The 18,497-nt window shown below is 35.6% G+C and overlaps 1 protein-coding gene across 1 annotated transcript; it reads right to left on the bottom strand.

Annotated features, from left to right (window-relative positions):
* Positions 1-1,344: 1,344 nt before the first annotated feature.
* On the bottom strand, positions 1,345-1,656 carry LOC131658531 (agamous-like MADS-box protein AGL80). The gene has a single exon (XM_058927817.1). It carries the CDS (start codon positions 1,654-1,656, stop codon positions 1,345-1,347), a length of 312 nt encoding a protein of 103 aa, XP_058783800.1.
* Between the last annotated feature and the right edge of the window lie 16,841 nt (positions 1,657-18,497).

Raw genomic sequence — 18,497 nt, 5'->3', positions numbered from 1 at the left:
CCAACTTTTAAATTAAAGACAAAGCAACATCGTTCTTATTAAAAGGACCAAACGGAATGCCAATAGCAAGAAGCAACGGAAAATTCCCCATCCGGCAAAATATTCCACGTAGTGGCATCCTTCCCATCACAAAACACCCCACAACCATTAAGAAAAATCCGAAAACGAGTGAACTCCAACCTAAAAAACGTTTCGGTAAAATTAGACAACGATATACACAATTCCCCCATTTCCAAACTCCGTGCTCCCATCCACCCATACTCTATTAAACAACAAATATAGACACAACTTTTTTAAAAATAGCTGTTAATTAAATAAAATAACATATTTTATAGGTTTTTGAAATACAATTGATCTGTATACAAATTTAATAAATCGAAATCTTCTATACATTTGCTTTGTGAAGATAGTACTAATTTTACTTGAAAACAAAGGATAAATATATAATTATGAAGAGTTATATAGATATAATTAAAATATATTATGTTATTAATGTATGACAATTAATAGAATTTTAAACCAATGTACATAAAACAACACCTTCAAGTAGAGCGGTGGTTATTATTTTTTAGCTAACAAGTAAGTTTGGATGTTTACAAGACACTTCTTCACTCAATACCAAGTCACAACAATTAATTGTTGGGTGATTATCTTTTATTAATTCAATTTTTTTTTACGATCCTTACCTTTCATTCACGTGTGTTATTACATTAGATAAATCACTATTTTTATAGATTAATGTGATTGTTAATAATAGTCAAGGCTAAGGATACTGCAAAAGTATGAAAGCACACACAATATACTCTTTATTCACTCAAAGTCTCAAACACCAATACATAAAACAAGTGAAAATTACATTATGATGACCAATAATTGTATCTTCACATGCACAAAAAAACCAAAATTATTAATCATCATATCATTAAATATTTGGACTAAAGTCGTGATATCCACCTCAAAGGATATGCATCATCAAGTCGAAAAACAACTGCTTTTGAAAGATATCATTATTACTCATAGCCATCCCAACCTACTCATCATTTCAATTTCATCAATATCAGGTGCGGTTGGGAGTGGCGGTGGTGATTGTGGTGGCAGTGGCGGTGCCATGGGGAGTTGTACTTGGCTTTGAGCAGCCATGACTTGACTTTCACTTTTATTCTGGTGAGTAACATTTTCACTATCACCTGATTCAATCCTTCTACCAATCTTCCTCAAATTATGATCAATGATGCAAGAAAGATCTTTCAAAACACCCATGGACATATCGTTCTGCACGACATTCCCAGCATTGAGACACTGAAACATCAGCATGGTTGTCTCTTTCTCTTTCTTATCTTCCCATTACCTTTTAAGTTGCTTTTCAGCCTTCCCAGTTCTTTGTTTCAGAAAACTCTCTTGATCCACCATCCTTCTGCTTTGATCAGACTCAGGCGCTGTCTTGAATTTCGTAAGCACCTTTTCAACTCCCGACGGAGATGGCCAGATCTCAGGTTGAGGATCGTATGGGCCATAAACTATCGCACAAGCATCGATACCGCAAAGGGTTGATATTTCATCGACCTTTTTCAATAAACCTTTCTTCCTTTTACTGTAAGTTGTTTTCCTTGCAGTATTATTCTCAATGAAAGCAAGCTTCACCTTCTTCCTAGTCATGGTTTTTGGCAAGAATAAGATGAAAATCAATAGAGAAAAAGAAGAAAAAGTTGATGGTTGTGATTTTTGTTTTCTGAAAAATGTACTGTTTATATACACCAGATTCTCTATACGTATGTGGTTAGATACATGTATATCAGTATATGTATGAATGATTTTCCAATTGGCATTTTTCAACGGTAAAATGTCTCCTTTTTTTTTTTTTTTATTAACCGACCGGTATCCGCGGGGGAAAGGGGCCCATTTGACTAATTCGGACCCGGGCTCGGAGGCGACGGCACCGTGGCCCCAGGGCGTTTTTGACTCCAGCCGGGATCGAACCCGGTTACTAGCCAGATTCTCCTTATTTTTATTCCATCTATGTCAATATTTAAAAGGAAAGCTTTAATGACATTTACCTCTTAACATTTGCAATATTTAAATTATATGATTCATGAATCGTAATCTATAGATTCATGCACGTACGTGGTTAGTTGTTGGCCTACTTTAGCTTTAATTTATTTTCTACTTCTATATAATTATTAATCTTACTAATTTTTTTAATAAATATTTAATATGTGAACATATATAATATATAAACAAAAAGTGCAAATACAGAAATTTTCTAATTAATACTTAAATTAATTAATTAATATTAAAATTTAAAATAAGTAAAAATATGAAAATTTTGGTAATACACTATATTCCAAATTAATTTTATTAGTAAATATCTAGTATTTGGGAGAAAAAAATAATTATAAATTTTTTTACCTAATCAACTTATTATCTTTATCTAAATATGTATATGTACTTGAGGTGAATACAACACTATAGATCCTGCCTAATTTATTTTTTTATATTAGTTATAAGAAAAAAAAATAAAATATTTATTTTATTTTAATGTAATTATAAATTTTGTTCTTTAAACTAATTTTTTTCATAAAATTAGTTAGACAATTTAAATTGGTTTTTAACTTAAATTTAGTAAACTAAATTATTTATAATATGTGGTTCAATTTATTGAACATTGTTAAGGATTTAAGTCTCATGTTCTCCTATCTACTATTGTCCTTTTATGGTTGTTTATGTGCATTTAAAATCATATTTACACACTGATATGTATTATCTCCCAATTGGATATGTTGATTATGAGTTGATATATCAAATTAAACATGGAGTCTGGCTTCAAAAAATCCAAAAGTGCATAACCCACGAAGCATGAGGCTTGTAAGAGCAACATGCTTTATGAGAGTATCGAACCTACTAACACGCCCAACCTGTTTATGCATTCTTGAATCATCTCGAATAAGATGGGCGAGTTGCTCCACGTTCGGGCTCAGAGCCCGGCTTAAATTATTCAGGATGTACAATTTGGAAACTGTGCGGGCTCTCTTTAGACCAGGTATATATTTGTCCCAAGTGTATACGTATGTACATAGCCCCCAAGCATGAGGCCCGTAAGGGCAAAATGCTTATAAAAAAAGTCTTGATTATGTTTGATCTTATTATTTTACGACTCAATAATTAACTCGACTTGCTGATTTTTAATTGGGATGTACATAGCCCCAAAACTTGAGACCCATATGGGTGAGATGCTTAAGGAGATCATATGGGTGAGATGCTTAAGGACAAAGATCTTCTAGATTTGTCAAAAGTTGCTTAGAGCTCGACTTATCTTTGTGGAATGCTCCTGCTTTATTAACAGAGAGTCTGACAAGTTCTGACTGAATATCAAGTGTACTATTTCTCAACTCTCGTAACTGTTTGTAAAGAGTCAAAGGTCTCCTATTTGAGGGTATGAGCATTGGAAGTCTTTTGCTTGTGTGCTTGAGCATATAAGTCTCTTACTTGAGGGTTTGAGCACTGGAAGTATCTTGCTTGTGTGATTCAACATAGAAGTCACTTACTTAAGGGTTTGAGCAACGGAAGTCTCTTTCTTGTGTGATTGAGCAATTTGTAATCAGATTTTGGTTATAGTTGAAATCTCTTGGAAGTGCAAAGGGACGGGAGTACTCTCGGCTTGAGAGAGGAATCATGATAATTGTTTTGTGTCCCTCTTTTCTTTTTGACTCTGAACTTATTATATGTTTCTATGTCTATCTCAACCGCGAATCAGATTATAAACTTACTCAGGTTCTGAATCTTATACTCAGAATCTGTCAAGTGTTCTTTGAAGAGATAACAAAGTATTTTTAACTTATATTCTTAACATAATGTTCAAAATATGATAACAGATTTAAAGAGAAATAAAGTAAAAGTCAAGAAAATTTAACCCCCCTTCTTTGCTTTTTCTCATCTTCAATATGCTCCTTTATACCTTGTTTTGCCATTTTATCTTCATTTAAATAATGTCAAAAGAGGGAGAAAAGGTTGGTTGTGTTTTTATATGCTTAATCAAATTGCACGATTACAAGATCCCAACGTTAAAAGATTTAGCAATTGAGGGGGAGTCATACAACATAGGGGTATTTCCAACATTTTTCAACTCTCACTACGCCAAATTTGGCTTTTAGCAGCACCCCTACGAAAGCGCTTTTAGGAAAAGCGCTGGCATAGGCTTCGCTAAAGACAAAATTAAAAAACACGCTAAAAAAGCGCTCTAATAGTGGGGGGGTATGAAAGCGCTTTTAAGAAGCGCTCTGGTAGGGGGGGTTATGAGAGCGCTTTTCAAAAGCGCTCTGGTAGGGGGGGTACGAAAGCGCTTTACAAAAGCGCTCTGGTAGGTGGGGGGAACGTGGGGGGAACGAAAGCGCTTTTCAAAAGCGCTCTGGTAGGGGTGTTTTAATTAGAGCGCTTTTTGTCAAAAGCGCTGGTATAGCCCAGGCTATGAGAGCGCTTTCCAGAAGCGCTTTAGTAGCCTTATTACTAAAATTAAAACCAAAAACACGCTTCTACTGTTTCTCACTTTCTCTCTTTCTTTTTCTCTCTGCACGCGAACCAGAAACCCCACCCCTCACCGTCGTCGGTCCTCCGTCAACCTTATCGGTCCTCCGTCAACCTTATCGGTCCTCCGTCCACCACCATCGCGCGAACTTCTTCTCCTCCGTCCACCACCATCGTTTCGTCTCCGTCTCTTCTCCTCTGGTAGCAACTTGCTTTGCGCCACCCAGGTATCACACTTCTCATAGCTTTTAACAAAACCCTAGATGTATCAATGTATCCTTGTGATTCTGAATTTGATGGAATGCTCTTTTCTTAAGGCCTTTGATATATATATATATACATAATATTTCTGTTAGCAATTGCCTAGTTCCAGAAACGTGTGATTTTAGGTGATAGGGTTTGTTCCAGAAACTTCTAAGTGATAGGGTTTTGAGTTCTGTTGAACTGTGAAATGGTGGCTGTTGGATTGTTTGGGGTCTGCTTGTATGGTTTTCACAAAATATAAATTTAACCTCTTCTTATCTTTTGAGTTCTGTTCCATAGAGAGGCTCTTATTCTTAATTTGTGGTCTCCATTTATGTCCTTAGCCTCTTCTTATCTTAGTACAATTGAAATTGTGAGTCTCTTGTTATCTTAGTAGAATTGAAATTGTGAGTAAAGTTTCTTGACTGTTGTATAAGATAGTGGAGGAGGTGCAATATTTCTCTACCAATGATGATATATGTAGTGGATTTTGAGGCATGTCGGTATATACATACGTGTAAAGGTATATAACTAGCTAGTGGCATAACCGATGCCCATCATATATTTGGGCATAAAACTGAATATAACTAGCTAGTGGCATAACCGATGCCCATCTCAATTTAGTGAAAAGGTAGTTACTACGAAGTTTCTAAGAAATAGCGCAGTTTCTAACTGTTTCTTTTGGGTCAAGCTTGTACAATATAAGTTTCTTTGTAGAAATGAATTTAAGAGCTTGTTAAGATTTAAATTCTTCAGCGTCTTTGATCTGTAGTGAGTCTTATACTTTGCATTTGATCAGTTGATAAGTATGAATTTTGTCAAGCAAACATTTTGCTTGTTAAGTCCAAATGATGTTGGGAAACTGCGCAAGGGCTTTGAGTGATATAACTATCATATTTATTATTATTAACAATGAAAGAAATTTTATGAAAATCCCATCTGATGGCAGCAGCTACAAGAGTTTTTTACTTGAGTATTTCTTGAATTAGAGGAAAATGTTAGGTTATTTCTTGAATTCGTGTGTCTTGTGTTAGTAGTGTTAGTAGTGGTGTATTTAATTAACTGCATCATGAGCTATTCACCCATTCTTATTATAATCATACATTGAATTGAATTTCTTGTATAGGTCTGACTGGATTGATAACTTTGGATCTCTTTGGAGCTCGTATCATTGACTCTGGTACTACATATTTAGGAGTATGTACACACATCAAACTATTGTTGATTTCCTTTGTTCAATCGATTTTGTCTTGGTGGTTACTAACTTTGTGAATTTGCTATAGGGGTAACTTGTGTATAGTGAAAGTTTGATCGTTTCCCAGCCTAGTTCGACGTTTGGCGTTTTCTTGAGTTCGGTAACATCCGAGGTAAATTTCTTTCTCAAATTACTGGTATTATGATGAATTTGTCTGAAATTGTGTGATTATATATGTTACGTTTTATTGCTTCGGATTCATTCCGTTTATACTTTGCGTTTTGACAGAAACAAATTAGTTTTATGTGTTTAGAGAGTTAATATAGGAGGTACTTACTAACTTTGTGAATTGAATTCGCCATAGGGGTTACTTGTGAAGAGTGGAAGTTTGACCGTTGTTGTTTAGCTTAATTAAGACATGGATAAGACATGGATGAATTCAAACCGATTGTCGAAAGAGTACGAGAAAGGGGTATGGGAATTTGTTGAGTTTGCGGTTGCGAACTCCAAAGACCCGCTTCGAATGCCGTGTCCTTGCTTGGGTTGCTGTTATGCCGGGGGTAAGGTTGACGGGAATCAGTTGGGATCTCATTTACTACGGTTTGGAATTGATAGAAGTTATACATGTTGGACAATGCATGGTGAGAAAAGTACCGGGAATGCTGGGTCGAGGTGTAATAGGAAGTATGCTTCAAACGACGATTGCACAGACACATACGATTGTGATCGAGTCGAAGAGATTGCAGAAGCGCTGGAAGAAGATCTAGCGGATTGTCCCAAAATGTTTGAGAGGTTGGTAAGCGATGCAGAGAAACCGTTGTATGATGGTTGTTCAAAATTCACAAGATTGTCTGCGGTGTTAAAGTTGTACAACTTAAAGGCGGACAATGGATGGTCGGATAAAAGTTTCACAGAGTTATTAGCCCTTATGAAAGATATGCTACCAGAGGATAATGTTCTTCCCAATCGAACGTATGAAGCCAAAAAGATGTTGTCTTCTATTGGAATGAGCTATGATAAGATACACGCATGTCCAAACGATTGCGTTTTGTTTCGAAACGAGTATGCAGCGTTGAATGAGTGTCCTAAATGTGGTGCCCCTCGATATAAGAAAAAGTTGTCTCCTGCTAAAGTCTTATGGTATTTTCCTATAATTCCGAGATTTAGACGCATGTATCGTAGTGAGACCGATTCAAGACACTTGACTTGGCATGCAGATGAAAGAATTATTGATGGAAAGTTGCGACATCCGGCAGACTCACCACAATGGAGTAAAGTTGATACTGAATATCCTGAATTTGGAAAAGAAGCAAGAAACCTTCGGTTGTTATTGTCTACTGATGGAATGAACCCGCATGGTATTCAAAGTATCTCGCATAGCACATGGCCTGTGATTCTTATGATTTATAACTTACCTCCGTGGCTATGTATGAAGCGTAAGTACATGATGTTATCTATGCTAATTTCTGGGCCTAAACAACCAGGGAATGACATAGACGTATACTTGGCACCCTTAATCGAAGATTTAAAGTTTTTGTGGGAGAGAGGTGTGGAGGTTTACGATGGGTATAGGAAAGAAAGTTTCAACTTGAGGGCGATGTTGTTTGGAACAATTAATGATTTTCCAGCATACGGAAATCTATCCGGGTACAGCAACAAGGGTCAAAAGGCGTGTCCTGTTTGTGAAGATGAAACCGATACGACACGATTGGCGCTTTGTCAGAAGAATGTCTTTCTCGGCCATCGTAGATTCTTAAATTCTAATCATCACTACCGTGGGTGGAGAAAAGCATTCAATGGAGAGGCCGAACATCGTACAGCCCCGCCTTTTTTGTCAGGTGATCAAATTTTTGAAAAGGTGAAAGATGTGAGCACTCAGTTTGGCAAGCCTTTTGCACATTCAATTGTCAAGGGTGGGTGGAAGAAGAAGTCAATTTTCTTTGAACTTCCATATTGGAAGTCGTTGTACGTAAGACATTTCCTGGATGTTATGCATATTGAAAAAAATGTATTTGACAGCGTTATAGGTACGCTACTCAATATACAAGGAAAGTCTAAGGATGGCGTTAACATAAGGAATGACATGGTAAACATGGGGATGAGAACTGAATTGGGGCCCGTGACGAAAGGAAGACGAACATATCTGCCACCTGCTGTTTACACTCTATCTAGAAAGGAGAAGAAAACATTGTGTAAGTTCCTCAGTGAAGTAAAAGTTCCAGAAGGCTACTCTTCAGATATTAGAAGACTTGTGTCCATGAAAGACCTCAAGTTAAAGAGTTTGAAGACGCATGATTGCCATGTTATAATGGAACATTTTTTACCAATAGGTATACGTTCTATTCTGCCAGAAAAAGTAAGAAGCGCAATAACTAAGCTGTGTTTCTTCTTCAGGTCTATTTGCAGTAAGGTGGTCGATCCCGCGATCTTACCAACATTGCAAAATGAGATAGTTGTTACTTTATGTGATCTTGAAATGTATTTTCCTCCCTCGTTTTTTGACATAATGGTTCATCTAGTCGTTCATCTTGTGAAAGAGACACAACTGTGCGGACCAGCTTATATGAGATGGATGTACCCTGCTGAACGTTATATGAAAATATTAAAAGGGTACGTGAAAAACAGAAGTCGACCGGAGGGTTGTATTGCCGAGCGATACGTTGCTGAAGAAGCGGTTGAGTTTTGTACTGAATATCTGTCAAATGTTCAATCAATTGGACTCCCCAAATCTCATATTGTCGAAAAAAAAGAAGGAAAAAGGCTAATTGGAAATAAAGTTGTGACAGTATCAATGGTCGAACGGGATCAAGTGCACTTGTATGTTCTGCACAATGAGATTGAGGTTGAGCCGTTTGTTGAAATGCACAAAGTTGTTCTCCGAGATTTAAATCCAAATAGAAATGAGAACTGGATAGTACGAGAGCACAATCGAAGTTTCATACCGTGGTTTAGAGATCATATTTATTCAAAGTATCGTTCAGATCCTGCTTCAGTAACAGAAAGGTTGAGATGTTTAGCCTATGGTCCATCTGTAATTGTACTTTCTTATAGCGCATACGCAATTAATGGATACACATTTTATACCAAAGAACAGGATGATAAAAGTACTATGCAAAATAGTGGTGTTACCTTGGTAGCTGAAGCTATGCACATATCAAGTGCGAATGACTTAAATCCGAAATTTGCAAATTTGTCATATTTTGGGGTTATCGAGCGCATTTTGGTGTTTGATTACGCGAAGTTTCAGATTCCTGTATTTGGTTGCAAGTGGGTTGAAAATAATAGTGGCGTACGAATGGATAAGTCAGGATTTTTGCAAGTGGATCTCAATAGGGTAGGGTACAAAGATGAGCCTTTCATTCTAGCCTCTCAAGCTAAACAAGTGTTCTATGTCAATGATCCGACAAGTACGAAATGGTCTATAGTGCTTTTATCTAACAAAATAGTTGATGAAAAAATTGAAGATCAAGGTGATATTGGTGTTGGCATTGAATCTTGTACAAGAAACGATCAAAATGAGAATGAATCTTGTATTAGAAATGATCATAATGAGGGTATTTGGATCAATCCAACCGTCCGCATTGTTAAGAGACGCGTAGTACACAAACCTACCAAGAAAAGAAAGAGACGTTAGTGATAAAGGTAATAGTATACATAGTCCGACTAATTTGTTTTATTCAATTTGGTGCATATTCTCGTTTTGTACATAACTTTTGAACCATGTATCCGCTTGTTGACTTCTTTACATGTAACTATACTATTTTGACGATTCCGGAGCTGCTCATGCACTTATCTTTACATTTCGGGACTATTTTTTTATCGGTTTTGCTTCTGCCCGTAATCAAAAGTCGGGCTTAGGGTCTGAATTTCGGAAAACCGACTTTGTTTTTGAGTCCGTGGCGACGTTTTACCATAGCCATGTAAATTTCGTTCAATTCCGATAACTTTCTTTTTTTACGCTTATTTTGATTTGTACCGATTTCGTTTCCGATTTACTTGTACATGCATGGTTTGACTTCCATTTGACTTGTATAGATTGTTAGCTTATTAATAGTGTACTAATGTGCTTTAGTTTGTTTGATACAGGTTCAATGGCTTCAGATAGAGATGCTCCACCTGAAAACCCACCTGAAAACTTACAAGAAAACTCACAAGAAAGAGTTGCTTCGGATACAAATGCTCCACCTGATACTGAAGCAAAAGAGGTTGCACGAGGCATCACTATTATGAGGGGAATCATACGACATAGAGACCAAGGATTAGTATACCGATTGGAATGGAATTCTGATAAACAACCAATTGGTCCTAATTCTGCAAAGTTGACAAGTTATATTGGTACACTTGTCCGTATGCATATTCCGGTCTCCATAGCTACCTGGAAATCGAAAACGAAAAATTTAGAATTGGAGGAGAAAAAACAAGCGATTTGGGAAGAGCTTCAGGTATATATCATATATGGTTAATTGTTGTTATTATCTTGACGATAAATTGTTTAAATTATTTATACTAACACACTATGCGTACGTTTTTTTGCAGAGGACTTTTGAGATACCAGATGAACGTAAAAGCTACATACTTAGTTTGGCCGGCAAGAGATATAGAGGGTGGAAAAGTTTTTTGACAAACACCTATCTTAAGGATAAAGATGGAAAATTTCTTGAAGATGCACCGGGACGGCCAACAAAGTATGCGACCTTCATTGATGAAGCAGATTGGGCTGAGTTTGTAAAGCAAAGAGATGAAGCTTTTCAGAAAAAGAGTGCCACGAATAGGGAGAGAGCATCCAAACCCGCGTATCCATACAAAAAAGGGAGTTTGGGATATGCACGCTTAGAGGATAAAATTGTAAGTAAATAGAAATTCGATTTAATTAATTGTCTACATGTGCATGTTTTAGTTGACGATTTTATCGTTTGTGTCAATGCATAGTTGGAGGAGACTAAAAGTGAGGAAGCTTCACTTCCTGTACATGTGTTGTGGAAGGAAGCTCGTGTGGGCAAGAATCACGCTGTCGATCCCGATGTTCAGAGAGTTTATACTGAATGTGTAAGTATAATACTGTGTCTTTAATTAAATCAAATGTTTTTTAATATATAAATGACTTTTTATCTCCACTAATAATTATTTAAATGTAAATGAATTACAGGAGACCTTGTCGCAATCGGCATCCACCGGTGAGGAGAGCGTACTTAGTAGAGTACTAGATGCTCCCGAGTATCCCGGTCGGGTGAGGGGTAAGGGTCATGGTGTGACTCCAACCTCTTTTTATAAGAGTTCTAGGAGAAGATCAAATCTTACCAATGAAGAAGTGTTGCAAAAGTTGCAGGAATTGCAAGCACAGGTCTCTGAATTGCAAAGAGATAAAGATATGTATATGAGAGAAAAGTGCAACACTTCATCGGTGAGAGAAACTAGTGATAAGGCTAGTATCAACTATCAAAAGAAATTTCCCGAGGTAATTATAAGTTTTTTTCCTTACAAACTGTTCTATTTTATTAATGATAATGACTTTATATTTACTTTTGGTTTAGGGCATTTCATCTTGCCAACTATACTTATCGGAACCGAATTATCGACTAGTTGGCAAGGGAAAAGTGCACAACACTTCGGGAGATTTACTTCACCACAGACCGCTCCCGGATGGACACCTGAAAGTATCGGTGGATGTTGTATTAGATCGTGATGCGATTCTACCGGTACCTGACATGGTCTCAGAGACGACATTGCTGCGAGATGCAATAGGATCGTTTGTTGCATGGCCCTCGGAGCTCATTACCATTAGTGATGAGGTAAATTGAAAACGATTATGAATCATTTAGTTTTCGAATGTCAATTCTAAACCGTTTATTAATTATGTTTTACATTTTATTTTTAGACTGCTCCTATAAAACCCGCAATTAAGGGTAAAGGGATTTTACAGGAGGAGGAGTCTGTTGCATCGCTAAAAGAGGTACATTTAAAGTGTTAATATATAATCTGAATCAAAATATGCATGATTTTATATTTTACCTAACTTATATGATTTTTAGGCATCCGCTCGGGAGTCACAACAAGTGACGCAGCAGGTTCGTAGCGTACCACCCAGTGGTCCTCCGAAGCAAGCGGCAAGAAAAGGCGGTGCTTTTGTGCCTCGATACCGGGCGACACTCGCAACAATGGTTGATATGTCCGATATGAAGGATGGTGCTTTACGGGAAATCGATATGGATGAAAGTGTCTTCGGTATTGAGTTCAAGTCACATATTACAATTGACGACTTGCAAGAGATTTTTAACCATGATCAACTAGGCGTCAGTAATATGCAATCATACATCCGGTAATATTCACTCATCCGATATATTATTTAATTAGTCCCACAATATAATTTATTTACACTTTTCAATGAAAAGAATCTAATGTTTATTATGTTTTTATTTAAGGTTGTTGTATGACAGAGTGTTGCGCGGGACTGCATTGTCTAACAGATTCCGGTTCGTGTCTTCCGCCCATTGCAGCGGAATGGAAATTGTGTCGGATCCGGAATCTGTTAGACAGCGCTTAGTCGATAGATTCATGTCCACCGGCAATACAGAATGTCTGCATCTTTGGGCGTATAATACCCGACCAGTAGGGTTAGTTTCTCATTCTTTATTCATCTAATCTCTGTTTCTTTAGTGTATAGCAATATTTTCATATAACCTATTGTTTTAATTTATAGAGCACACTGGTTGCTGCTTGCTATCAACCCGATAAGGGAAGTCGTGTATTATCTGAATTCGGTAAAGGGTGAATGGACCAATTATCCGGCCATGAAGGAAATCGTTGATTTGTAAGTGGGATCGTTCTAAATATATATTCGTGTATATTTATATATTTACTTATTTGTGGGATTGATCTAAACATATGCTTTTATATATTTGTTAATTAGATCAATACAAGTATTCCGTAGTCAACGGGACGCACAGGTATCCCGGACTAAATCAAACAACATCACCTGGATCGAAGTGCAGGTACATTACTTTTCACAAATTTGCTTATAATATTTATGCTACTTGGTAAAACAAGACAACTTATATAGAATCTTATTTGTTTTTCTATGTAGTGTCCGCTACAGCGTAACAGTTCAGACTGCGGATACTTTGTATTGAGGTTTATGAAAGAAATCATTCAGGCGAATCAATTAGAGATTCCTCCCACGGTATAAAGTTATAACTTAAGATAATTTCATATAATTTATTACATTTACCTAAATATATTATTCATATTATGTTTTTGTTTTATAGTACCTTGACGAATTCCGTGCTGCTGGGTACTCGAAGCTAAAGTTAGAAGAAATCAAAGAGGAATTGTGTCAATTTTATATTAAGCTATTTTTCATGCAGATTTGAACTATAATATTGTTGATTTTGTAATGATGTATATATATAATTTTGTAATGATGTATATATATATAATTTTGGATATTATAATGGTATATATTAGTATATATATTGTCTTACTGATGGCTGAAATAATATAGTCGAAAATATATTACAGGTCGAAAATATATTACAGGTCGAAAATATTACAGGTCGAAAACATTACAGGTCGACTGGGAGGATTAAATTATAGGCTGCACATAAAAATACCTCATTTAGCAACTACAGCGCTTCTAAAAAGCGCTCTTAAAGGTCCACATACTAGAGCGCTTCTTAGTAAAAGCGCTGGCAAAGACCAGTAAAAAAGCAAAAAAAATTAAAAAATTACGCAGCATACAAAAGCGCTTTTGGAAAAGCGCTCTGGTAGGCCCCCCTATGAGAGCGCTTTTTCTGGAAAAAGCGCTCTCATAGGGGGGCCTACCAGAGCGCTTTTCCAAAAGCGCTTTTGTATGCTGCGTAATTTTTTAATTTTTTTTGCTTTTTTACTGGTCTTTGCCAGCGCTTTTACTAAGAAGCGCTCTTAAAGGGGGGTCTACCAGAGCGCTTTTTCCAGGAAAGCGCTCTTATAGGGGGTCCTACCAGAGCGCTTTTTCCAGGAAAGCGCTCTTAAAGGGGGGGTCTACCAGAGCGCTTTTAAAAGCGCTTTCGTAGCCTACGCCAGCGCTGGCTTTGGCAGCGCTTTAAAGCGCTGTTAAAGGCCAAAAAAAGCGCTGTGAAAGCCCTTGTACGGCGTAGTGTCTTATAAAAAACCCATGTTCAAATAGTTTTTCACTTCAAAAAAGGGGAGATTGTGGAGAGGGTTTATTTTATCTAGTTTATGTAAATAAGATGATTGAGTATTGAAAATCAAGTGAAGAATTTAGATGATTGACCATGATTAAATTACTCATTCCCATTCATGTTATAATACTTTGAATTCTTAGAATTTTGTCCCATACTTTATCTACAACATTCTTACATCATTGGGCATGAAAACCTATGAAGCACGGACACCCCAAACAAGACATCGATACTGACACGGAGACACCGTTAAAAAGTTTAAAAAATGAATAAATTAAATATAATCACAAATGTTAGTGCCGGTGCCTGACACCGACGCAGATATGGACACGCCTTTTTTTCAAAGGTGTCGGTGCTACATAGATGAAACCTATGAAAGAATTTCCTTAATAACTATTTATTATGTTGGAAGCAAAGCTTTAATTGATTACATCATTCTTATAATTGATTACAAGCTGCCAAAATTCAAAAAATTGGAACATTACATTGTTGTGGTCAATTACAAGTGTGTTGTAATCAACTACAACATGAACCAGTGTGAGTTTTCATGAACTAAAATCACTCATATGAATGCAAAAGCTTCAAGAAACATTCTCTAACTTAAACAATCATTCAATAAGGCTTCTAAAGGTGTATAAATACGGTATCATACACTAGAAAATGAAATCGCCTCTTTTAAATGATCAATTTCAAACAATTCAAAAATTGTTTTTAAACTGTTCATACAATTTTAAATTATTGGAACTTTGCATAAATTTTAAATCATTCAAAAGTTTCATTAAAAATTTTTAAGCAACAAAGATATATAAGTTTGAATTGTGATATAAAGAAAGACAAAATAAATCAATCATTCAACTTCGAATTTAATCCAAGAAGAAATCTTATTCAAAATCATTTATAAATTGTGTGTTATGACTTAATTATCAAAGTTGTTGTGATAAGTTTTTGTTAAAATAAAGTAGTGTTTTTTATTTAAATGTCTAAGGTCGTAAAAGGGGTCATTGTGAGGACTAGCACAAGGAACTAAACATAAAGGATAATCCTCTAAGGAGTATAGGGGCTAGATGTACCCTTTAATTAATTAGGGGAACTAGAATAATCCACCCATGTTCTTTAATTTATGCCTTTAAAATTTTGCCCTTTACATTAATCTTAAAGAAACATTAATCTTAAGAAACTCTACGCATAAGCGAGAAAAAACTAGCAATCCTAATTCAACCCCCCTTCTATCTTAGATTGCATCTTATAGTTATAGGACTTCCAATATTAGATCATTTCTTCCTTACACGATAATTATATCGCTAGACATCCACTAGAATATTGTTACCACCCTACAGGGTAATTACATTGTTGGACATTCATAGAAGAATCCTTGACAGGCTGCTAATTCAATGCCAATACTATGAATAACATACTGGACATAACACTAAGAATTTCTTAAGCGAATCTCCAAATGTGTGAACATACTCTTTATAGAAAAACTCCTAAAAGGCATGGTTACAAATTGTCCTACAAATAACGAGAATACTAATAACATACAAAGTACATAAAATTGAATTCTCCTCAAGAAATGCTTGGGGGAATTTCCCTCTAAGGAACTTAACTTAAAATCTTGTCTGATGGGATTTAACTTAAAGCCTCATCTAAGGGTCGCGACTAACAATTGTTAGAACAGGATTTGGTTTTGCATTTAATATTTAAGTTTTGATGATAACAATACATATATTTGTTATACAAATATTTTGTACTCTAATAGTTTCTTAAGTGTGTAGATTCACTATTCTGGTTGATTAGGACTGTTGTCCAAAAATATCATCAGAATCAGCGTCATCACACATTAGAAGAACTATTCATCTAAATTATGATGTGACATCAGCAGTTTCGAAGAATGTTGAATGACTCGTGAGAAAAAGGAATTATAAATGTTTTGAAGTTAAGCTACTATTCAAGATTATAATTCAGCTGAGATACGCTTTTTTCCTCCAGCTCTGAATTCAGAATGTATCGTTGAGATAGGCTACTACTAATAACTCTAAAGACTTCCTTTTGGCTCTGAAAAATATTTTCTCTTGGAACGTCTACGTTACATGATCTCTTCACTACTCTCTTCACTTTAGATAAGAAGTAAATCTCAAAAGAAGAATGATCATAAACTTGCAATAGAAGCAATATGGTACAACATTACATAGTCTTTTCCACTATTGCAGGGCGTATTGTATGATTTCTTCTTTTGTGTGCTCTTTGTTCCCCACGACTTTCTAGAGCTATCACATCAAGGAAAGCTATGTCTTGTCCTCTCTCAAGGGTCATCTTTTCCATGGGACATATATAAGAGACACTCTCATTTGAAGATGTTGCCGATTTACAACGCTATTCAAGCTATATTTTCAAACTCAGCAAATAAACTTTAAAGAGAAAAAGACAAAGAAAGATCTTAGAAAAACTGTACTAAACACTCCATTGTGAGAAATCTAGTTTCTAAGAATCTGTAGAACACAAGAGTTGTTGCTCATTAGATTGTGTTAACATCTGTGCTAAATTTTTATGTTTAAATATGCTTTTCAGAACTTATATCTTTGTAAACATTACCATTTGTAAAATTATTGAGATTTGTATTCCTCAAGTGACTAGGTTTTTAGTCTGTATACATGAGAGGGCTAAGGTGTATTTCTAGGTTCTTAGAGGTTGTTTGTAATCTATAAAGATTAGTGGATTAAGTCATTTTCTAAGGAGAAATCACCTTGGCGGGTGGACAGGAATAACCTTTTCTAAGGTGAACCTGGATAATCGCAACGTTTTATTTTTTTCTCCCTCTTAACTATCTCATTGACTTTTCTGAATAATCTTTCTAAGAAGAAATTTTTTTAGAAAACCCATTCAAACCCCCCCATTTCTTATGTTTTTCTCTACCTTCAATTGGAATCAAAGGTCCGACTCTTTGTTGTTTTTTATCAAACACTTAACCATATAGAGAGATCCAGCATGAGACAAACTTTTTAAATGGCTGGCGCTGCTAATACTCATGGAAGAGATAGTTACATTGCTAAACCTCCAGTATTTGAAGGAAAACGATTTGACTATTGGAAAGATAGACTAGAAATTTTCTTTCTAGGATATGATATTGATCTCTGGGAGATTGTCACCAATGGGTATATAACACTTGTTACTGCGATTGGTATTCCCATTCCTACAAACGAAATGGATGATGAACATAAATGTGCGTTTAAGAATCATCACAAAGGTAGAACCATTATTCTCAATGCCATATCCCACAATGAATATGAGAAAATTACAAATAGAAATTTAGAAAAAGACATTCTTGATTCGTTAAGAATGATTCGTGAAGGCAATGCTCAAGTCAAAGAATTTAAGGCCTTGGCCTTAATTCAAAAGTATGAAACCTTCATGATGGAAAAAGAAGAAGAAACTGTAGAAACTATGTTTTCAAGGTTTCAATCTCTAGTCACAAGACTCAGGGTTCTGGACAAATGTTATACTACTGCTGATCATGTTAAAAAGATCATCAGAAGTCTACCCAAGAAATGAAGACCTACTATGGTAATTGTGTTAAAGCTCTCTAATGATCTCAATAACATATCTCTTGAGGAGTTGGTTAGTGCTCTCAGAAGTCATGAAATAGAGATAGAAGAAGATGAGCCTCAGAAAAGATGAAAATCAGTTGTTCTAAGGTCCAAAATCTCATTTTCTTAAAAGAATAAATAAAGGGTATTAATAATGCTTTTCTAAAAGGTGTTATTAAAGATAGTGTCTACAATAGTGCTTTTATAAAATATTAATTACAAGCTCTCAATGAAAATTTTCAAAAAGAACTAGTGGGTTTGTTACACTTCATTTTAATCTTCTTAAAGTAGATTTGTAACAAGTTTGGAGGTCACGAGACACTTCTTCATTCAAGACCAATTCCCAACTTATTATTGTTGGTTGATTATCATTTATTAATTCATTTGTTTCTATGATCCTTACCTCTCACCCCCTTAGAAATAATACTAGAGGGATCTTAATTGGTTGCAAAAATTAATTGTTCTCATTTCCCCTTAGTTGCATCTCAAAACTTGAACTCAACTTTCACAACCCTTTCATTCGTGTGTTTCATTATTTCTATATATAAATATAATTGTTAATAGTCAAGATTAAGGATATTGCAAAAGTATTGAAAGCACACAGAAATACGTAAAACATGTGAAAATTACAGATGACCAATGATTGTATCTTCACGTACACAAAAAAAAAAACAAATTATAAATCATCCTATAATTAAAAATTTGGACTAAATTCGTGATATCCACCTCAAAGGATATGCATCATCAAGTCCATAAACAACTGCTTTTGAATGACATTATTAT

The sequence above is a fragment of the Vicia villosa genome, linkage group LG3 (genome assembly GCF_029867415.1).
Source record: "Vicia villosa cultivar HV-30 ecotype Madison, WI linkage group LG3, Vvil1.0, whole genome shotgun sequence".
Classification (NCBI taxonomy): Eukaryota; Viridiplantae; Streptophyta; class Magnoliopsida; order Fabales; family Fabaceae; genus Vicia; species Vicia villosa.
The sequence above is the reverse complement of the archived record's forward strand: the minus strand, read 5'-3'. Positions and strand labels throughout refer to the sequence as shown.